The 17,400-nt window shown below is 41.9% G+C and overlaps 1 protein-coding gene across 3 annotated transcripts in view; it reads right to left on the minus strand.

The window, feature by feature from the left end:
- Positions 1 to 334: 334 nt before the first annotated feature.
- PDE6H (phosphodiesterase 6H) overlaps positions 335 to 17,400 on the minus strand; it is a 64,948-nt gene continuing 47,882 nt past the window's right edge. For 2 of the 3 annotated variants that reach the window (XM_032473105.1, XM_006192105.2), the window contains 3 exons: positions 4,614 to 4,817; positions 3,527 to 3,567; positions 335 to 892 (listed from right to left, as the gene is read on the minus strand). In XM_032473105.1, the coding sequence (XP_032328996.1) occupies positions 816 to 892; positions 3,527 to 3,567; positions 4,614 to 4,747 (252 nt within the window). In that variant the 5' untranslated portion in view covers positions 4,748 to 4,817 and the 3' untranslated portion in view covers positions 335 to 815. Of the gene's footprint in view, positions 893 to 3,526; positions 3,568 to 4,613; positions 4,818 to 9,301; positions 9,375 to 17,400 lie in introns of those variants that run through there. The other variant, XM_032473107.1, reaches the window with a different exon arrangement.

Consider the following 17,400-nt stretch of genomic DNA (forward strand, 5'->3'; position numbering starts at 1 on the left):
AGCGATGAAGCAAGCCGTCATTTTAATTTTTGGATGCCACTCCCTACCTTTTGCATCTGAGCATACACTTTAAAGTATATAAATCTTTTCAATCTGAATCAAGGCACTGAAGAGAAGGCTTACATGGTCAGAGTCTTGAGTTTAAATCTCCAGTCTTCCACTAACTTAGAACTGTTCAATTTAAAGCTGCATCAGACCTCAAGGATGACCTAGTTCAATAAAATGTAGACCCAGAAACGTCATGATTCAGAAAGTAACGAAGTAGAAGCAGGACTTGCCTCCTAATCCTATGTTCTTTTGCATGCGCCATGCTCACTTCCTGTGTGACTGTGCCTTCTTCGTTTAAGGGGTTCTCAGAACAGGGCATCAGATACTTGCATATAGCATTTAATACAACTTCATCATGAGATTCGAGGTAAATGTCTCCTTTATTACATGGAAAGGGGAGAGAAGTGACATAAATGGTATCTTAAAAGCCTACTACCAGTCATAATGAATGCCTAGCAAAAACAGATGTGAAGGACTTAGACAAAATTTAGAGAAATACTGATGACATCTATTCAGCTGATAGGGAAATATGGTAATGTCTGAAACGCCCGGTTAGAAGTTGATTTCACCCGCTATTCTGAGCTCAACTATTCTGCATGGGAGAGTCTGACACCAAGAGAACTCGTAGTAGTAACTTATGGGAAATGACTGTGTAAGTCAAAGAAACCACTTCCGACAGCTGAATTTCAAGGCTCAGGCAGATCAAGAGGGCAGAAGTAAGCAAAGCTATAGCAGGTGGCGTGGAGAGTGGCAGATGCTCCGGCGCCTCATATGATCCCAAACTGAGCAAGCTCATGCAGTTCCAGGTGGCTGAATGCCTCCCAGGGACAAATCACTGTGATGTCTGCAAGAGAGGGAAGAAGAACTTATAAGTCAGCCTCACTCCCAGGAGAGCCTTCTGTTCAAAAGGACATCCTTCAGACAGAGATGCCTCACTCCTCTCTCCTATTCATTATCCAGGGACTGGGAAGCTGCCCAGAAGGGCCCTGCAGCCCAGGAAGGAGCAGACCAATTGCTTAATTGATCCTCTGCAGGGTTCTGATGGCCCCGGAACAGCACCCTCCCTCCCCAGGAATCTGTGTTGGTTTTATTCTGCTTCTACTTTAGGGAAATGACCCAAGGCTTTGGACTGGGGCTACTCTGTGGGAGTGCAGCCCTCTGATTGCACAGGGTCTCACAAAAGCACAGCCACAAAGGAGAGAACAGAGCTGGAATTCTAGTTGGGTCAAGGATTAAAATGAGAAATGGGGCTCTTCAAATGCCTGTGGTGTGGAAATCCAGCCTCCTTCTCGCTACCAGTCCAGATGCTTTTCTTGGGCTTCTCTGACTGCCCTTCAGTTCTGCTACATTTTGAAATGCCTACATCCAATCGCACACCGAGAAGTGATCTCAAGGCAGCATCTCATCCAGTCCCTCGCGTCAGGAATAAGATATTATTGTTCCCGAATTACAGAGAAGCTGGCTGATACCCAGAGAGATTAGACACCTAGCCAAAAAATCTCATAGTTGTAGAGATTACTAGAACCAGGTCAAAGACTTTAGAATTTCCCTCAGTAAAAACCTCTTTCCACTACTCCAAATATGTTGGCAGAGTTAAGGATGTATTTAGAATCCATAGTGAATTTGCTGGTCTTGTATATACTTGGCTAAAACAGAGGAGCATATGATTTAGAAGACTAGCACACGAGCTTTATAAAGTGGCTAGACATTCTATTTGAGACCCCAGGGGCGGCACTGGAGAGCAAAGAGCAAATACACTGAGAATTGCCCAGTAAGGACACTGATATCTATGGGTGCCACCATTTGCCACAAGTGTATTGGATGAGTTGAAAACCTATGTCCACACAGAAACCTGCACAAGGATATTTATAGCATCGTTATTCATAATTGCCCAAACTTGGAAGCAATCAAGATGTCCTTCAATGGGATGATACAACCACAGAATGAAATATTATTCAGTGATAAAAAGAAATGAACCATCAAGCCATGTAAAGACATGGAGGAATCTTAAATAAATAAATATGGCTAAGTGCAAGAACTCAGTCTGGAAAAGCTGTATTCTATATGATTCCAACTATAGGAAACTATGTATTTGTTAATTTGTTAATATTCCTGGTAATTATAGGAAATTATATATTTGTTAATTTGTTAATCAAAAACCTACTCTAAATAAATATCAGAATACACAGTAGAAAGCATTCAGTCAGTAACTGTGTTCTGGCTTTACTCTAAATCAGAATATTATAGAAAACAACCTAAACTTAAAAAACTTTAAAAAATAAAATATATTTGTCGGTATTGGTCACAGGATCAGAGGGATGGAAGTCCGGACAGGTGTAATTATTCTCAGTATCTTTATTGGCACTGGCATTGCTTGAGATTCTTTGAAAATAATAATTACTATAATTCAAATTGCAAATTACTACATGCTATGTCTTTCTCTAGTAGAATTTCTATATTATAGATTATACATAGTTAGAACTATATATTCTAACACCTGGAAAAGGCAAAATTATGGAGACCGTAAAAAGGTGAGTGGTCACCAGGGGTTTGTGGGGAGGGAGGGATGAACAGGTGGAGAGTGGGAGATTTGAGGGTGGTAAAACTGTTCTGAATGAACCTGTAAGGGTGGATAAAGGACATCGTGCATTTATCAAAACCCAAAGAACTGGACAACACGAAGAATGAACAAGCCATTTCAGTTAATAATAATGCATTAACACTGGTCTATGAACTATAAAAATGTACTGCACTAATTCAAGGCTGTTAATAATTAGGGCAACTAAATACAGGAGGAGGAACATGGCAGAGAGGTTAGATCGGAACTCTGTACTTCCTGCTTAATTCTTCTGTAAACCTAAAACTGCTGTAAAAACCAAAGTCAATTAATTTTTAAAGGATCTGCAGTAATTTGCGTGCATTATGCAACAAATGAAAATTCTAGCCAATTGAAAACTATTGTACCACATACTCTCAGTGTGTAGGGCCCTGTTCTGGGTGCCAGAGGATGTGTAAAAAGAGGAAGTTGGTAAAGAAGTGGTTCACTCAGTAGAGTGGAAAGTCTTCCCTGGCCCCACCCTTGTTTCCAGTACCTCACTCTGCAGCCTCAGATTGTCACTTAATTCCTCTATGTCTCAGATTTCTCTTCTGAAAAATAAAAATGTTGGGCCAGACTGACTCTGAGAACCTTCCTACCTTGAAAGTCTACAATGCACCATTATATGCCCTCAAGAGTATTTTACCAAAGCAAGAGGATTCTTCAGCTTTGTGCCTAGTCTGGTTTCTGTTAGAGTTTTTGCCTCTGGGCACATCCATACTTACGTAGGAGGGTAAATTAAAACTCTACATTTCTGGGGTTTCAAAGAATCTGCTGCCTTAGATGTTGCTGGTAATTTTCAACTGCCTCTTGAGGCTAAAAGGAGAAAACAAGGTAAAACTCCAAGGGCAAAGTTCTTGCTTAAATCTTCGGGGAGCTCACCTGTTCCTAACCCCTCCATGCCCGGAATGTCATCTCCAAACCTATGGGAAAAAACACAAGAGCCATTAGCTGTCGTCAGAGCAGAAGGATCCTGGAATGAGTCATGTGAAAAGTTTCCTGATTCAAAGGGAAACAAGAGGTTTAAGTTTTTGTATCTGAGAAACTCCTTTTGTTTGCCTGGAACTGGTTCAGAGGAAAGGTCACTCAGGCAGGTTTTAGACATTGAGTCCCAGGGTAGAGGTATATGCTCCCTAAACAAATTTAACCTGAGACAATTGAGAGCCAGAAAAAAAATGATCAGTGGGGCAACTTAGTCAAACTCCACTTTTTAAAATAGAAATTGGAATGAGAGAGCAATAGAAAAGGCATGACAATGATTAATTTATCTGTTGGCTTAGTGAGCCAAAAGCATGTATTTTTTTTTAAGCACCTGCTCTGTGCCTGGCATTGTGTTAGGCACTGGTCGTTAAGAGAAAAACAAACACACACATATTCTCTGGGGGAATCTCAGTCTCAGGGAACAGATAGAGAGCAATAAATGTCATATAAAGTAATAGAAGTTACAGTAGCAGAATGCACAAAATGCTAACATGGAAGTAATGATAAAGTTTATCTAAGGGAGTCAGGAATGGCTTCAAAAAGAAATTAACATGGGTGTGTGTTGAAAAATAAATTAAGTTTTGGCAAGGAGAAAAAGAGAAAAATGAAAAACTGAAGAGAGACGATTAGGAGCCATAAAAATAAACTGCCTTCTGAAAGTGGCCAGTGGTTCTGTATTCCAGATTAAAGCATAAGTTATATCAGTGAAGGAGAGTGGTCAAGAAAACTCTGGAAGGTCAAGTTGAAGGTCACTCTGAAAGGCTCCATTTTCCATGTTCAGTTTGGCTGTCGATCTGGGAGCTGAATGAGAAAGGATTCCAGGACTAAGAACGTGATTCTGCAAATATTGTGTTAGAAAGGAAAACAGAGGGGAAGGTGGAAATTTTTATGTCTATTTAGTATTGTGAGCATTAATTTCTCATAGCCAAAACAGTCTCGTGGAGGGAAAAAAAACAATAGAAAGTCTTCTTTTTCATCTTGGTCTTACCCTTTCACACCTTTCTTAGGAGGCTTGCTCTTGAACTGGCGAGTCTGCCTCTGCTTGAACTTGGGGGGCCCTTTGCGTGGGGTGGTGGGACCCTGGTTGGAAGCTGGAGGAGCCAATGTAGTGCTGTCACTCATCCTGATGGTCCTCGGGTGGCTGATGGTTTTCTTTCAGGCTTCTTAGACAGTAGGAGGGGAAAAGAAGACCCTTCAAGGTATGAGGACCATTGCTTATTAGAACTTTACAGTAAACTGGAAGGGGAAAAATTACCTTGATAAAGAAGCTCAGTATTTTGTGCTGACACCAAAAGGAAGAAGTTATTATCTTTTAAAGGGATTTTTAGTGCACACCTAGCATGCATGAGGTCCTGGGTTCGATCTCCAGTATCTCCATTAAAAAAAAAAAAAAATCACCCAGAGTGACTTTTTTAAAAAGGAGAGGAATTTTTAAGAAAATATGGTATAAATCAATGGGGACAGTCAGTACAGTGGGATATAAACTGAAAACTGATGGATTTCAAAAATCTAGGTAGATTTGTTGTTCTAATAGATCTGCCACTCGCTTTCTGTGTGAATTTATTATAATGGTGGCATTTCTCCGATTTGATCACCGATGTCACCATCTGCAAAGGGAGAGATGTGAACTAAAGAGTATCTACAGCCTTTACAGCACTGACACAATCTTTATACTTTGCCTACTCTTCCATTCGGCTGCAAAATAACCTGGTTCTAAATGTTTATTCCCTCAGTTTTCATAGTCTTTGTTCTTTATGGTCCTTATTTTATTTCATCGTCATGTGACCCAGAGACTACTTTCCTAGATCTAGGGAATGACAATGTAGTCATCTGGGGAAGGAAAATCTGAACCAGGAGTACCAACACCGTGAAAGTATTTCATACATCCCAGCACACGTGGACACACACACACCCACACCCACACCCACACCCACACGCACGTCAGTGCAGAATGTGAAGTAGCAAGTTTTGTGCTTTAACTCTCCACATCCAGACATGAAGTTCTTTAGCCATGTATTTCACAGAAATCTTCAGCATTTTCTCCTGTTCAAATTAAGGACCTATCCAATATGGTTTTCCCAGCTTTCCTTTTAGCTAAAGAAATGCACATTGTAACTCTCCAAGTACAAATAAAACAACATAACACATTATTTTGTTATTACATGTTATGGTAACATGTGATAGTAAATTAACATGATTTATGCTAAGCTGAAGGATTTTTTTCTTTCTCCTTTTCTATCACAGATGTCAATACTACTTACTCTGAGAAGGAAGATTCTGAAAAGCTCTGAAGAACTTCCCAACAGCCTTCATCTCCCAGCTTGGGCCAACCCCCTCCACAGTCTACTGCTTGGGTACTCGTTTTCATAGAATTCCTTATTTCATCCATTATAGACTTAGGCAAATATTGTTAACGTCAATCCTCCCACACACTGTTTGGCTCGTGCTAACCATCTTTCCTCTCTCTCTGCCACATCCCTCAAATCTTTTATTGCATACATTTATCAATTTTTTTATTATTTAAAAAAATTATGTTACATTCTAAACCTTGCCTCCAAGATACTTTTCCCTTATTTTCTTTTCCCCAGTTACTTTTTTCATTCTCTCCTGCCAGTCCTCAACTGGTTCAACAGAAGCACATTGACTCATCTTGAGCTGGAAGCAGGGATGGTGAACCTGGCCAGGGCCCTGGATCACCTGCTCATGCACCATGGATCTGGTCTTCATGCCCCACTGGAAAACGCTCCAAGAGGCTGCCTTTTCACTCTTTGTTCATTTCTGTAGCCTCAGAACCTACAATGGTACCCGGCACATCGTAGGCATGCCATATGTATTTGTCAAATGAGTGAACAAATAAATGAAGAGATTGAACTCACACCCTGAACCTTGGGTCATGAGATCCTGTCCCTGTGACCTTCTCCCTCAAACCACAGGGAAAGCATCAGCTGATCTTTGCCTCACAAAGCCCTCAGTGGCTTTAGGAAATGTACTGCCAGCTCCTCTACTCAGTGAATCCAATTCTTGTGCTGGGGGCCCTCTCCTGCCCTGGTAAACAGGCAAAATTGGTGCCTCTCCCAAGCGTGGTTAGGACCATGGGAATCGCTGGTGGGCTGCCAAGAGCAGCACTGGTCTCGGAGTGTGCCACCAGTAGCTGACACATCCCAGCTCTGCCAAAGCCACAGAGGAGAATGAGAGAATTTCTCACAGATCAAGTTGTGTGGGTTCCCCCATTCTCTCAAAGCAGTAAGAAACTACAAACTTTCCTTTCTCTAATCTGGAGAGCCTACTAGGATGAGGATTGCCAGATTTAACCAATGAAAATACAGGACATCCAGTTACATGTGAATTTCAGATATACAACAAATGATTTTTTTTTTTAGTATAAGTATATCCCAAATAGTCCAGGGTATATACTTACACTTAGAAACTTTTGCTGTTGTTGTGTATCTGAAATTCAAATTTAACCGGGCACCCTCTACATAAGCCGGTGACTCTAACTGGGGCCCCACTGTGGATGTTAAATTCAAAGTCTATCATGGGACAGCCTAAGGTAACCCTAAGTCAGATCACCCTTGAGGGGGAAATACATTGTAAAGAGTAGAATAAAACTGGGTTCAAATTCCTGCTCCACAAAACTGTCTGTGTGACCTTGGGTAAGTGGCATCACCTCTCTAGGCCTCATTCCATCTATAAAATGAATCAAAGAATATCTTCTTTTTAGGGTAATGGGGAAAATAAGAGGGAATAACGTGTTCAGTGAAAAGTGCTCAGAAAGGAGTAATTATATAGGAGACATTCCGACGGTCGAGGAAGCCATGCAAACAAACTTATGGTTGTGACTCAGGTTCCCCTGGATTTGCACGCCCCTCCTCCTGGGCCATCCGCAGAAGGGTCCTGGTCACGCACTGGAGAGGTGACGGTCACCTACGCTTGCCAGGTAACCCTCTGCATCCCTCAAGTGCCCCAACTATTCACTAATGTCTAGTCTCAAGATTCTGTCTTAAGAACCCTTTTAGGATTCCTTGGACACCCCTAACAGCAACTCCAGAGAACTCAAAATTCACCCTTGACTTCTACGCACCCCCGATGACACTTCCTCTTTCCTCTGGCAAGTTTCTTTGGCATGTTTATGTCATTGCACCTCTGGGCTTGGACAGAGTTCGTGTCTAATTCTGAGCGTGAGGCATTACATAAAAGGATTCTCCTCAGAAAGAGTTACATAACCGTTGCAGGCTAATCCTTTGATCCTCGTGGTCCTCGGGATTTGCACTCTGGGTAATAATTGTTATTGCATTTATCGCGTTTTCCTGTCCAGTATTTCATTTTTGAGAACGTAGAACAGTCAGCCAATCCCTAGAGTGTTTCTGTCATGGATTCACCCTCCTTTTCTCCCTGTAAAACCCCTGAGAAAAGCAGAACACATACGACCTTGTCCTGCCTTGGAAGCCAGTCCTGTCAGCCACAGATGTCACCTACGGCTGAACTTATCCTGACCTTGCTTTCCTAGGAATTCCAAGGGCATCCCTGGAGCTGAATAATTCTGAACTGAGTATCAGACCTGATTTTAGCTATAAGAAGACAGTTCACATTTTGGCCTTCAAAAGCGTAAAGTAATTCTTTCCTTTGCGAGGCAGACTGTTTTCCTGTTTTTAAAGCAACGTTAGCCCTTCCCCTTTTGCAGATTACAAATTGTTATTCCACAGAAAGAAGTGGGGGCAGCAATGTAATTAATATCTCAAGGCATCGTCTTGCAGGGAGCTGGGGTTAGGGCTGCCTTAGACACAGGGCAGCAGGGCTCAGCTGTCTGGAGCTGCAGAGGGTGAGCCTCTGTCATTTCCAGCTAAGGGAGGGCAGTCCCTGAAGATTCTTGAGTCCAGCTCTCTGATGCTACTGTGGTCCCCCTAGGTTCCCAGCACCCACCCTCCCAGCAAAGATAGGGGCAGACAGACGACCCCATTGTTGAAGATCCTGGATGGGGAGAATGCAGGTGGAGGGGCTGTGTCCCTCACTGATGGGCTTGAGCCCATAAAAGCTACCCAGGGTCCTGCTGAGGCAGGGAGAACCAAATAATCTGGGGAGCCAAGGAAGACCCAAACCAAAGCCACGAAAAAACAAAAACAAAAACCCAGCAAGCACCTTGCTTCAGCTAGGAACAAACAAACGCTTTAACCTCAGAGGGAGGAGGCTTTGCACAGCGCCCCGCATGGCGGTCACTCCCGCTGGCCCTCCGCCCCTTGCCCTCATCCTCACGCTCCCACGGCAGCCTCTTGGTGCCTGGACCCAGTTTTCAAGCACTTCCTGGTAGTGAAGAACTGTTTGCTCTGTGGTCATTTAGTGCCCCAGCTCCCTCCTTTCCCCCAAAAAACTGTTTATTATGAAGTTGCCAAAAAGAAGGGTCAGTTTGGGGTTCCTTCTAAATGGATTTGGTAATCAAGGTTTGCAGTGACCTAGGAATAATCAAGCTTCACTTATCGGCTTGCCCCAGGGTGTTGTAAGGCAGCTTGGGGGTACTGCCTTCCTGCTCTCTCCCATTTCCATCCCCAGCCCTGGTCCAGGCCCTCAGGTTCTGCGTGTTCTCATCTTCCGTTTCTTTGTTTTAGAGCCTGGTCAACCCCCCACCACAAAGCCTTTTGATGATATCCTGCTTAAACTCTCCAGAAGTGGAGACATACTCACAGAGCTGAGCGTTTCTCCTATAGGCTGTCCGGTGGCCTTCTTCGCAGGAGAGGAATAAAGGACCTTTGCCTCCTGATTTATCTCCCTGTAATACCCTCCTGCTACCTAATCTTGTCGTCATAAGCTTAAGAGGACCAAGCCAGGAGCAAAGAAGTTGGAAGAGTGTGGGGTGAGCCCGGGACAGACTCTTCTGATAATTGGTTACTCTTACGAACTGACGTGGGCTCTCTCCCGTCAACAGGCAGGTCCTGAATCCACACACACACACAGAATGTTGATTTCCAAGGGCAGCTTTGCAGATTGTGATTCAATACTGTTTTTCCCTTCTCCATTGCTGCCTTTAGTCCTTTCTCTCCCCGCATCCTTCCCTTTCCCTGACACACACACTCCCCTGGATACTGCTTCTCTCCCCCGACCTGTCTCTCTCTCTCTCTCACATACACACACACACACACACACACACACACACACACACACCATGACATGATTCTTATGGAACTCTAGAAAACTGGAAAGAAGAGAGTGAACCACAGTGTCCCCTGCTTCAGTGGGGACACTGATCACGTGACCAGTGACATTAAGAAGTACCAGCCTCTCTCCCTAACTGGTATTATATGCATTTCCTCAGAGAGATGAAGCCACAAGTCAGGAATGACACACAGTTCAGTGCTATGTGACCGTGAAAGAGCCCAGGTGATGGCTGGGAACTCTCAACTAACGACATTTAATGGAGAACTGATTGCTGCATCTTCCACACGCAAAGCCTTCAGGGTGCAGGGCCCCGGCTCCCGCTCCATTCGGTGGGACACTTGGCTTCAGTCTTCCAATTGCATTCAGCCCCTAGTATTCATTTATACATCACTTTATACAATTTTAAATAGACCTTAGCTCATACGTCAGCATCTTTAAGATCTTTGGACAAACTTGTCATAGAGGAATTAAATGATATGTTCAAGACTGCACATCAAGTTAGTAGTGGAGCCAGGAGCAAGGCCCAAGCCTGTGAACACTTCCCATATTCAGCTGTCTTTCTAGTGTACCACACAGCAAAGCAGACCTGGACCGAGATGCCTGTGTCGCTTGTCACTCTCATGCATTGCTAGTGAATTGCAGAGTGCTTCTCTAAACTGTTACTTGTAAGAGAATTAACTCCATAAGATTATAGAGAAAGAAGGTCAATTTATCCTTTCTAGGCAAGGAAAGATCCTTTACCTGTAGCCCTAAGCAGATTACATGGGCAACTAACCAGCTTAAGGGTTGGTTGGTTTGTTTGTTTTTCCAGTGAGCGTTCCCTTGGTATTTACCAAAATTAGAGGAGTTTTGAAGGCAGCAAACATCTTGCAGAGCCAGAGAGTGTTTTGTCTCTGGATGGGTCTTTCCACTCGCTCTCATAAAATCAGAAACAGTGGGGGCCAGGAGGAAGTGGCCCATTTTTAAAGCCCTGAGAGAAAAGAACTGTCAACTCTGAATTCTATTATCAAGTGAATTAATCCTTCAAGAATGAAGGGGAAATAAAGACATCCTCAAAGAAGATTAAGAGAATCTGCCACCAGGATACCCTAAGAGAAGGATAAAGGAAGTTCTTGAAACAGAAAGGAAATGACAAAAGAAGGAAATTTCAAACATCTAGAAAGAAACAATGAAAAGGGTACAAGTATGGGATACAAGGAGGGGTATGGAAGATGGGGAATTCCATCACCCTCAGAAAGGCTTGGTAGAGAATGAAACATTGTTCAAGACGCTGTGAAGTTCTAAAGATCTGGTCACCTTGTGTCTTCAGGAAATGAATCCTGGGTCCCTGTTCCAAGTGGCTGCTCTTTCTGCCTCTGCCTCTACGACTCCTGCTGCCGCTGAGTCTTCTAAGAGGATTGGAGTAGCCTGGCCAGTCAGTGATGCACTCTGCCTCCGCTGGACAGAGCTCTGCTACCAGGTCACGCCATTGGCCATTGCCCAGCCTAGTGTGGTCAGTTATCTATCTCTGATCTTGTCAACCAGGTAATGGGGTCACACAGCTTTAAACAAGGTGATCAATGACCAGGTAGTTTCTCTGGAAGAACCTTGGGTGTGCCTGGATTTCACAGACAAAAGAAATAAAGCCAGCAGGGACCTCACTGGGGAAAAACAGAAAAAGAAAGAGGACTTACGGATGGATGACGTGACATAGGTGTCATGACATTATTTAATAGATGAATATTGAACACGTTTTGCTAAGTGAAAGACTCCAACATCAAAAGGCCCTGTACTGTCTGATGTTATTTATGATATTCTGGAAAAGGCAGAAACTAGAGGGTTGGAGAACAGATCAGTGGTTGCCGGAGGCTGGGAGGAGGAGTTGATGATAAAGGGAAATGAAAGGGATTTTTGAAGGGTGATGGAACAATTTGGTATCTTGATTTTAGTGGTGATTATACAACTCTGTGCATTTGTCAAAACTTAGAGAATTGTACACCACAAAATCTAAATATCATAAAAGAAAAAAAAATCTAATTTTAAAAAATATCATAAAAGACAAAAAAAAAAAAATCTTTGTTCCCAGCTCTAAATCCTTGGTTCCTGAGCCTTTCTGACTTATGGGAAAGTATTATTAAGTACAGGAAAAGACTTAAAGGGCAAGTTCTAAGTAATTAGAAAGTAATTCAAATGCTAGCTGTCCTATAAGCTGCTTACACAAGTGCTAATCTCTAATCTTTCTTTAGTGTCTCTTAAAATATCAGTGAGTATGAAGACTCACATCAAAGTCACATCTCCTCCACATTTTGAGCCTCCTAGGTGGAGCTTCCTGCTGTGACTAATGCACAGTGGGCTCCAGAGAGGAACACCCTCAATGGGAAGGAGGAATGTACAAGACTGGCCCCTCCTTCCCTTAATATCCCACCATGCTTAGAAACTCTCCAGAACATTATTAATCTTGAAAAAACAACACAATCAACACAATATTCTTTTTCAGAAAATAGAGAGGAGGGAGCACTTTCCAACTCATTTTATGAAGCCAGTTTTACCCTCACGAATTTTTAAATTATCATTTCATCAGATTTGTGGTGTACAGCATGATAGTTTAGCATGTGTATACACTACAAAGTGATCACCACCACAAGTCACTATAAAGTTGACCCCTGCATCCACACTCTCATGGAATTTTTTGACACCCAAATCAAGCGAAAACAGTAAAAAGGAAAATTACTGACCAATATCTCCCATAAATTTAGATGTAAAAATCGTTAAAATATTAACATATCCAATACAGCAATATATAAACATAATAATACATCAAGACCAACTGGGATTTATTCCATACATGCAAGATTCATTCAGTACTCAAACTCAATCAACATAATGCACTCCATTGATAGACTAAAGAAGAAAAATTATATGATTATATTAACTGATGCAGAAAAAGCATCTCACAAAATCCAGCATCCATTCGTGATAAAAACTCTCAACAAACTAGAAATAGAGGGAAATTAATCAAGAGTTTCTGCAAAAAATCCCTACCGTTAATATCATATTTAATTGTGAAGAACTGAATGTTTTCTCTCTCAGATCAGGAACAAGTCGAGGCTGTCTGCTCTCATCACTTACCAACATGGCACTGAAAGTTCTGGCCAATCCGGCATTAAAAAAAAACAGATACCATAAAGATAGGAAATGAAGGGAAAAAAACCTTCACAGACGGCATGATTATCTACACAGAAAATCCTAAGGAATCTGTATTTTAAAACCCTCCCGTAACTAATAAGTGAGTTCAGCAATGGGTGATCTCATGCATTTATGGAGTTTAACCCAGTGTTTCTCAAACTTTATAATTTACCTGCAGAGTTTTTTAAAATGGTTTCCTGGCACCAACCTCAGAGATTCTGAAATAGCAGGTCTGAAGGTGGGCCTACGAATCTGCATTTCTGACACATCCCTGGGTGAGGCTGATCTGCTGATCCACAGGCCACACTTTGGGTAACCTGGTTTAAACTACTGCCCACAGCCTGATGAAGTATGTGTCATTGGTGTAGGGTTGAAATCCAAGCTTATTATAACTTACTGTCTGTCAGAAATCACTTCCTAGAAATGACACAGGGGTTTTCAAACTTAACACCCAACACGTCCAAACTCAAGTCATTATGTCCCACAATACCTGTTTCTTCTGTGGTATTCTCTATCTCCATTGGTGGTCCCACCAAGGACCCACTCATTCTAGCAAGAAACCCATAAGTCATCTGTGATCCCTCCTTCCTCCTCACCCTCATCCTTCACATCTCATCAATCCCCACATCATGCCAGTTTCACGTAAGTATTTCTCCAGTCTGACCACATCTGTCTATCTCTGTTACGAGTGCTCTAGTTCAGGGCTGAATGGTCTCCAAACTGGTCTTGTTCCCATCAGATCCCTCCATGCAGCCACCAGAGTTAACCGAGAAGTAAAACACAAAACCATCCGTGTCCTTCTCTTTCACTGTCAATGGCTCCGAATCACTGACAGGATCAAGGCCAAGTTCTTTGTCTGCACAGCCTAAAGGGTTCACTGTGATCTGGGCTCTGTGCCTGCCCCGCTCCAGGCACACTCCTCATCCTTCTGTGATGTGCAGTGTGAACTCCAGACACCCTGCGCTGCTTCCTTGCAGTCTTCTGCACGCGCCACATTGTTTTAGGATGCCATGCCTCTGCTCATGCTTCTCGTTTTCTCAAATGCCTTCTCTTCCACTTCCAACCCTCCCCATATCAAGCACCCAGTATCTACTGTCCTTTGAGACTGAGCGCTGTAGTCAGTTCCTTCAAGAAGTCTTCTTTGATATCTTCACTTAGTGCTCCCATAATACCCCATGTATACTGCTTTCCTAAGATCACCTGAAGTTTTACATCTGTTTATCTCTGCCTTCCCCCATTACATCGTTGGCACCTTGAGGCCTAGGACTGTGTCTTGGTTATTTCTGTACCCATGCACTGGTGCTGGTGTAACTGGGAATGATTAAGGGTTTGTTGAGTTAAGAAATGAGCATTTATGCTAAGGCTATGAAATCCTGCATAACGTAGTTAAAATGTCATATATAAATATACACACACACACACACACACACATATACACACACACACACATATATGTACACATATATATATGACAGGAAGAAAAAGAAAAGTTGGTCTCAGTGACCCTTGTGAACACATGACCATTCTCACATTCGTCTTCCCCAAGGCAACACCCTCACCACAAGAAAGAGATGGAGTAGGGGGCAAAATGTAGGCATTTCTGTCTAATTTAGCTAGAGACATTTCTACTAAAGAACTCTGCTCAAATTCTGGTCCGATTTAGTCAAGTCTTATGCTGGGCACTCCAAAGAAGGCAAGATATGTAAGACATAGCCCGTCTCTCATGCATCTTATATTTGGGTGGAGAAATAAGACTTAATATTCATAAAATAATCACTAAATAATACACGACAGTGTCTGCCAAAGTACTAAGTTATATTGTATGAACAATGCATGCTCTAGGAATTCAGAAAAAAATAACACGCTTGTTGTGGATCAGCGGTGGAAAAGTTCAGAGAAGGAAGAGGTAATACTGGATACACCTGCAAACTGATTATAAGCACTGAAATGAAAACGACTCTTTTCTAGTTATTCTAATATTTACTCTGCAGTATTAAGGATCGAAATGGGATGGAGAAATGATGACGGTGATGATTTTCTTAACCTGGACCATTCATTGGGCACTTACTCTGAGGAAGGGATTCTGCAAGATGACTTCCCACACATTCTTTCCAACCCTTCCAGTAACGCTGAAGGTTGGTATCATTCTTCTTTTACAGAAGAGAAAACTAAGGCTCCGAGAAATAAAACCATTGTCCTAAGGACAGAGGGACAGGAAGAGACAGAGCCAGGATACCCACCTGAAGGGTAGCTCTCCCCTCCTCCCCAGGCTGCTGTTAGTGCTGCATGGACACATTACAGAACAGATAATCCTTAGGGCAGAAAGCCTTCCCTGAGATTTTACCGTCCCTACTTGTCACCTCCAAGAAAGATCTCTTTGCAGAAATGGGAAGTCTCAACAGTCTGCAGTCATTGGTTACTTTCTCAAGCTCATGGCACAAGTACCATGGGAAGCTTGCCTAGAATTTACCTTTCTGTTGCATCCTTGTAACACCAAAGAAAAGCTGAAAGATAATTGCAAACATTTGGTCATTTTTCTGGAAAAGCCTATGGAGATTTCCAAGTTCTGCTGATTTCATTTGGCATTACCGGACTAAGGTCCTTCTCCCCACTGTGACAGGCATATTCTTAGACTTGCAGAAGCTCAGGGATGGAGAAGGGGCCTTGGTACACAGCACAGCTTTGTCAGCGTTGGCTGGAAGTGGGGATGTCTGCCATTGTAATCTTCTTTAAGGAGCTCTTAATCTCAGTTTTCCCATCACATAAAACAATGAACTGCCACAGAAGGAAATGAGGAATGGTACTTTCCAGAAGATCCCTGCCCTGCCTGTGATGCTGAAAGGTATTTTCAGAGATTCTGCCAATTGTTCTCCAACTTACTGAAAGTCCATCATTACATCATCCAGAAGAGGCTCTAAATTAGCAACCCTAACTTCTTTTGAGGTCAGGGACCCCTTTGAGAATCTGATGAAAGTTAGGAATACTCTCCCCTCCCGCAATACACACATACGGCACACAAACATGCTGACTTCACAGACACTTTAGGGGCTTCCATGCCTTCCAATGTCCACGCCTAAAGCAGTGCGTGAAGAAAAATTGTGAGGACACATTGGGCTTAGCAGAAAAAAATTGCCAGTTGACTAGTGATGCCTTCCCTAATAGTATGAGAAATGAGCATGTAAAACATGAATTAACCATTCCCGATTTTTGAATCCTTCTTGTTCCAAATAATTCATTCTATCTGTCTTATTTTTAATTATCTGTCTTCCCTATGTTATTAGTTCCACAAGACAGCAGAGATTTTGCCTCTTGTCTACTGCTCTATCTAGAAACTGTATTTGCATACAGTGTATCTAGATGTCTGTGTCTAGAACAGTACCTGGAAGAAATGATGTGCCAGTAAATATTACTGAAAGGAGAAATGCGTCCCTTTTTGAGAGTACTGAACTACAAAATTTACTGTCTTTTGTGAAAATTAATATTTGGTTTTATTTATAATACGATCAGATTTTTTTCAAAAGCTATCTTCTAACATCGTTTTGAAATGTATAGACTAAATCTGTATTTGGTTTTCAGCACTTTTACTAATTTTAAATCTGTACTGTTTTCTTTTTTGTATTTTTCTAGGTTAAACTCGTTGGTCCCATCAAATGCCCACCATCCTCTTGATTATGTCAGTTCCACGGACTAAGGATAAGATCTAGCTGGTGGCATCAACTTACAAAATGAAGTGAACAAAATTCACTACATTTAAATGACAATACAATAAATGCACCGCGTTTAAATGACAATAAAATAAATGTCAGTCTCTCCACATATAGTTGCATAATCAGTTCTAAACATGTTGAGACAATGTAAATACTAATGTAAATGGTGAATATTGAAATATTAGTATAAATACGCATTTGTTATTGGCAGCAGCTATGGAAATGTACGGTGTAAATGTGGCTTGGGTGCTTTAGAAACTGTTTGTTCCCTCAAATGATTTAAAAGCGGCCTCTGCACTTGTTCCCGTTTAAATTACTTCACAAACCATTTCCCCAAATGTGGTACAAAGTCAATGTCAGCACTTGTTAAATTCTAACCAGTTCTGAGTTAGAAGACCACGAATTAATGAAGTTTTATCTTATTTTGTAATCTGCATTCCTAGGTTTAATCAAAACAGTGCCTTGGCTTTTTCTAATTAAAAAAAAATTAGTGAAAACTACAATAAATAACATTTGACTGTTTGTGCTGCATACAAGCTACATCTTGAAATTATGACCAATAAAACTCTAAAAATCTATCTGATGAATAATTTTCAAATTGGGGGCCAAGTACATGTAATTAACATTCATAATTTCTTAGCACCCTACATTTAATGCCAGCATATTTCAGCGTATCTGGCTGATAAGGAAGTTGGCAGTGGCCTTGTAGGAACAGGATTTAGTGATATAAAGTAAGACGTATTGCATTTTTTTTCC

This window comes from Camelus ferus, chromosome 34, assembly GCF_009834535.1.
Source record: "Camelus ferus isolate YT-003-E chromosome 34, BCGSAC_Cfer_1.0, whole genome shotgun sequence".
Classification (NCBI taxonomy): domain Eukaryota; kingdom Metazoa; phylum Chordata; class Mammalia; order Artiodactyla; family Camelidae; genus Camelus; species Camelus ferus.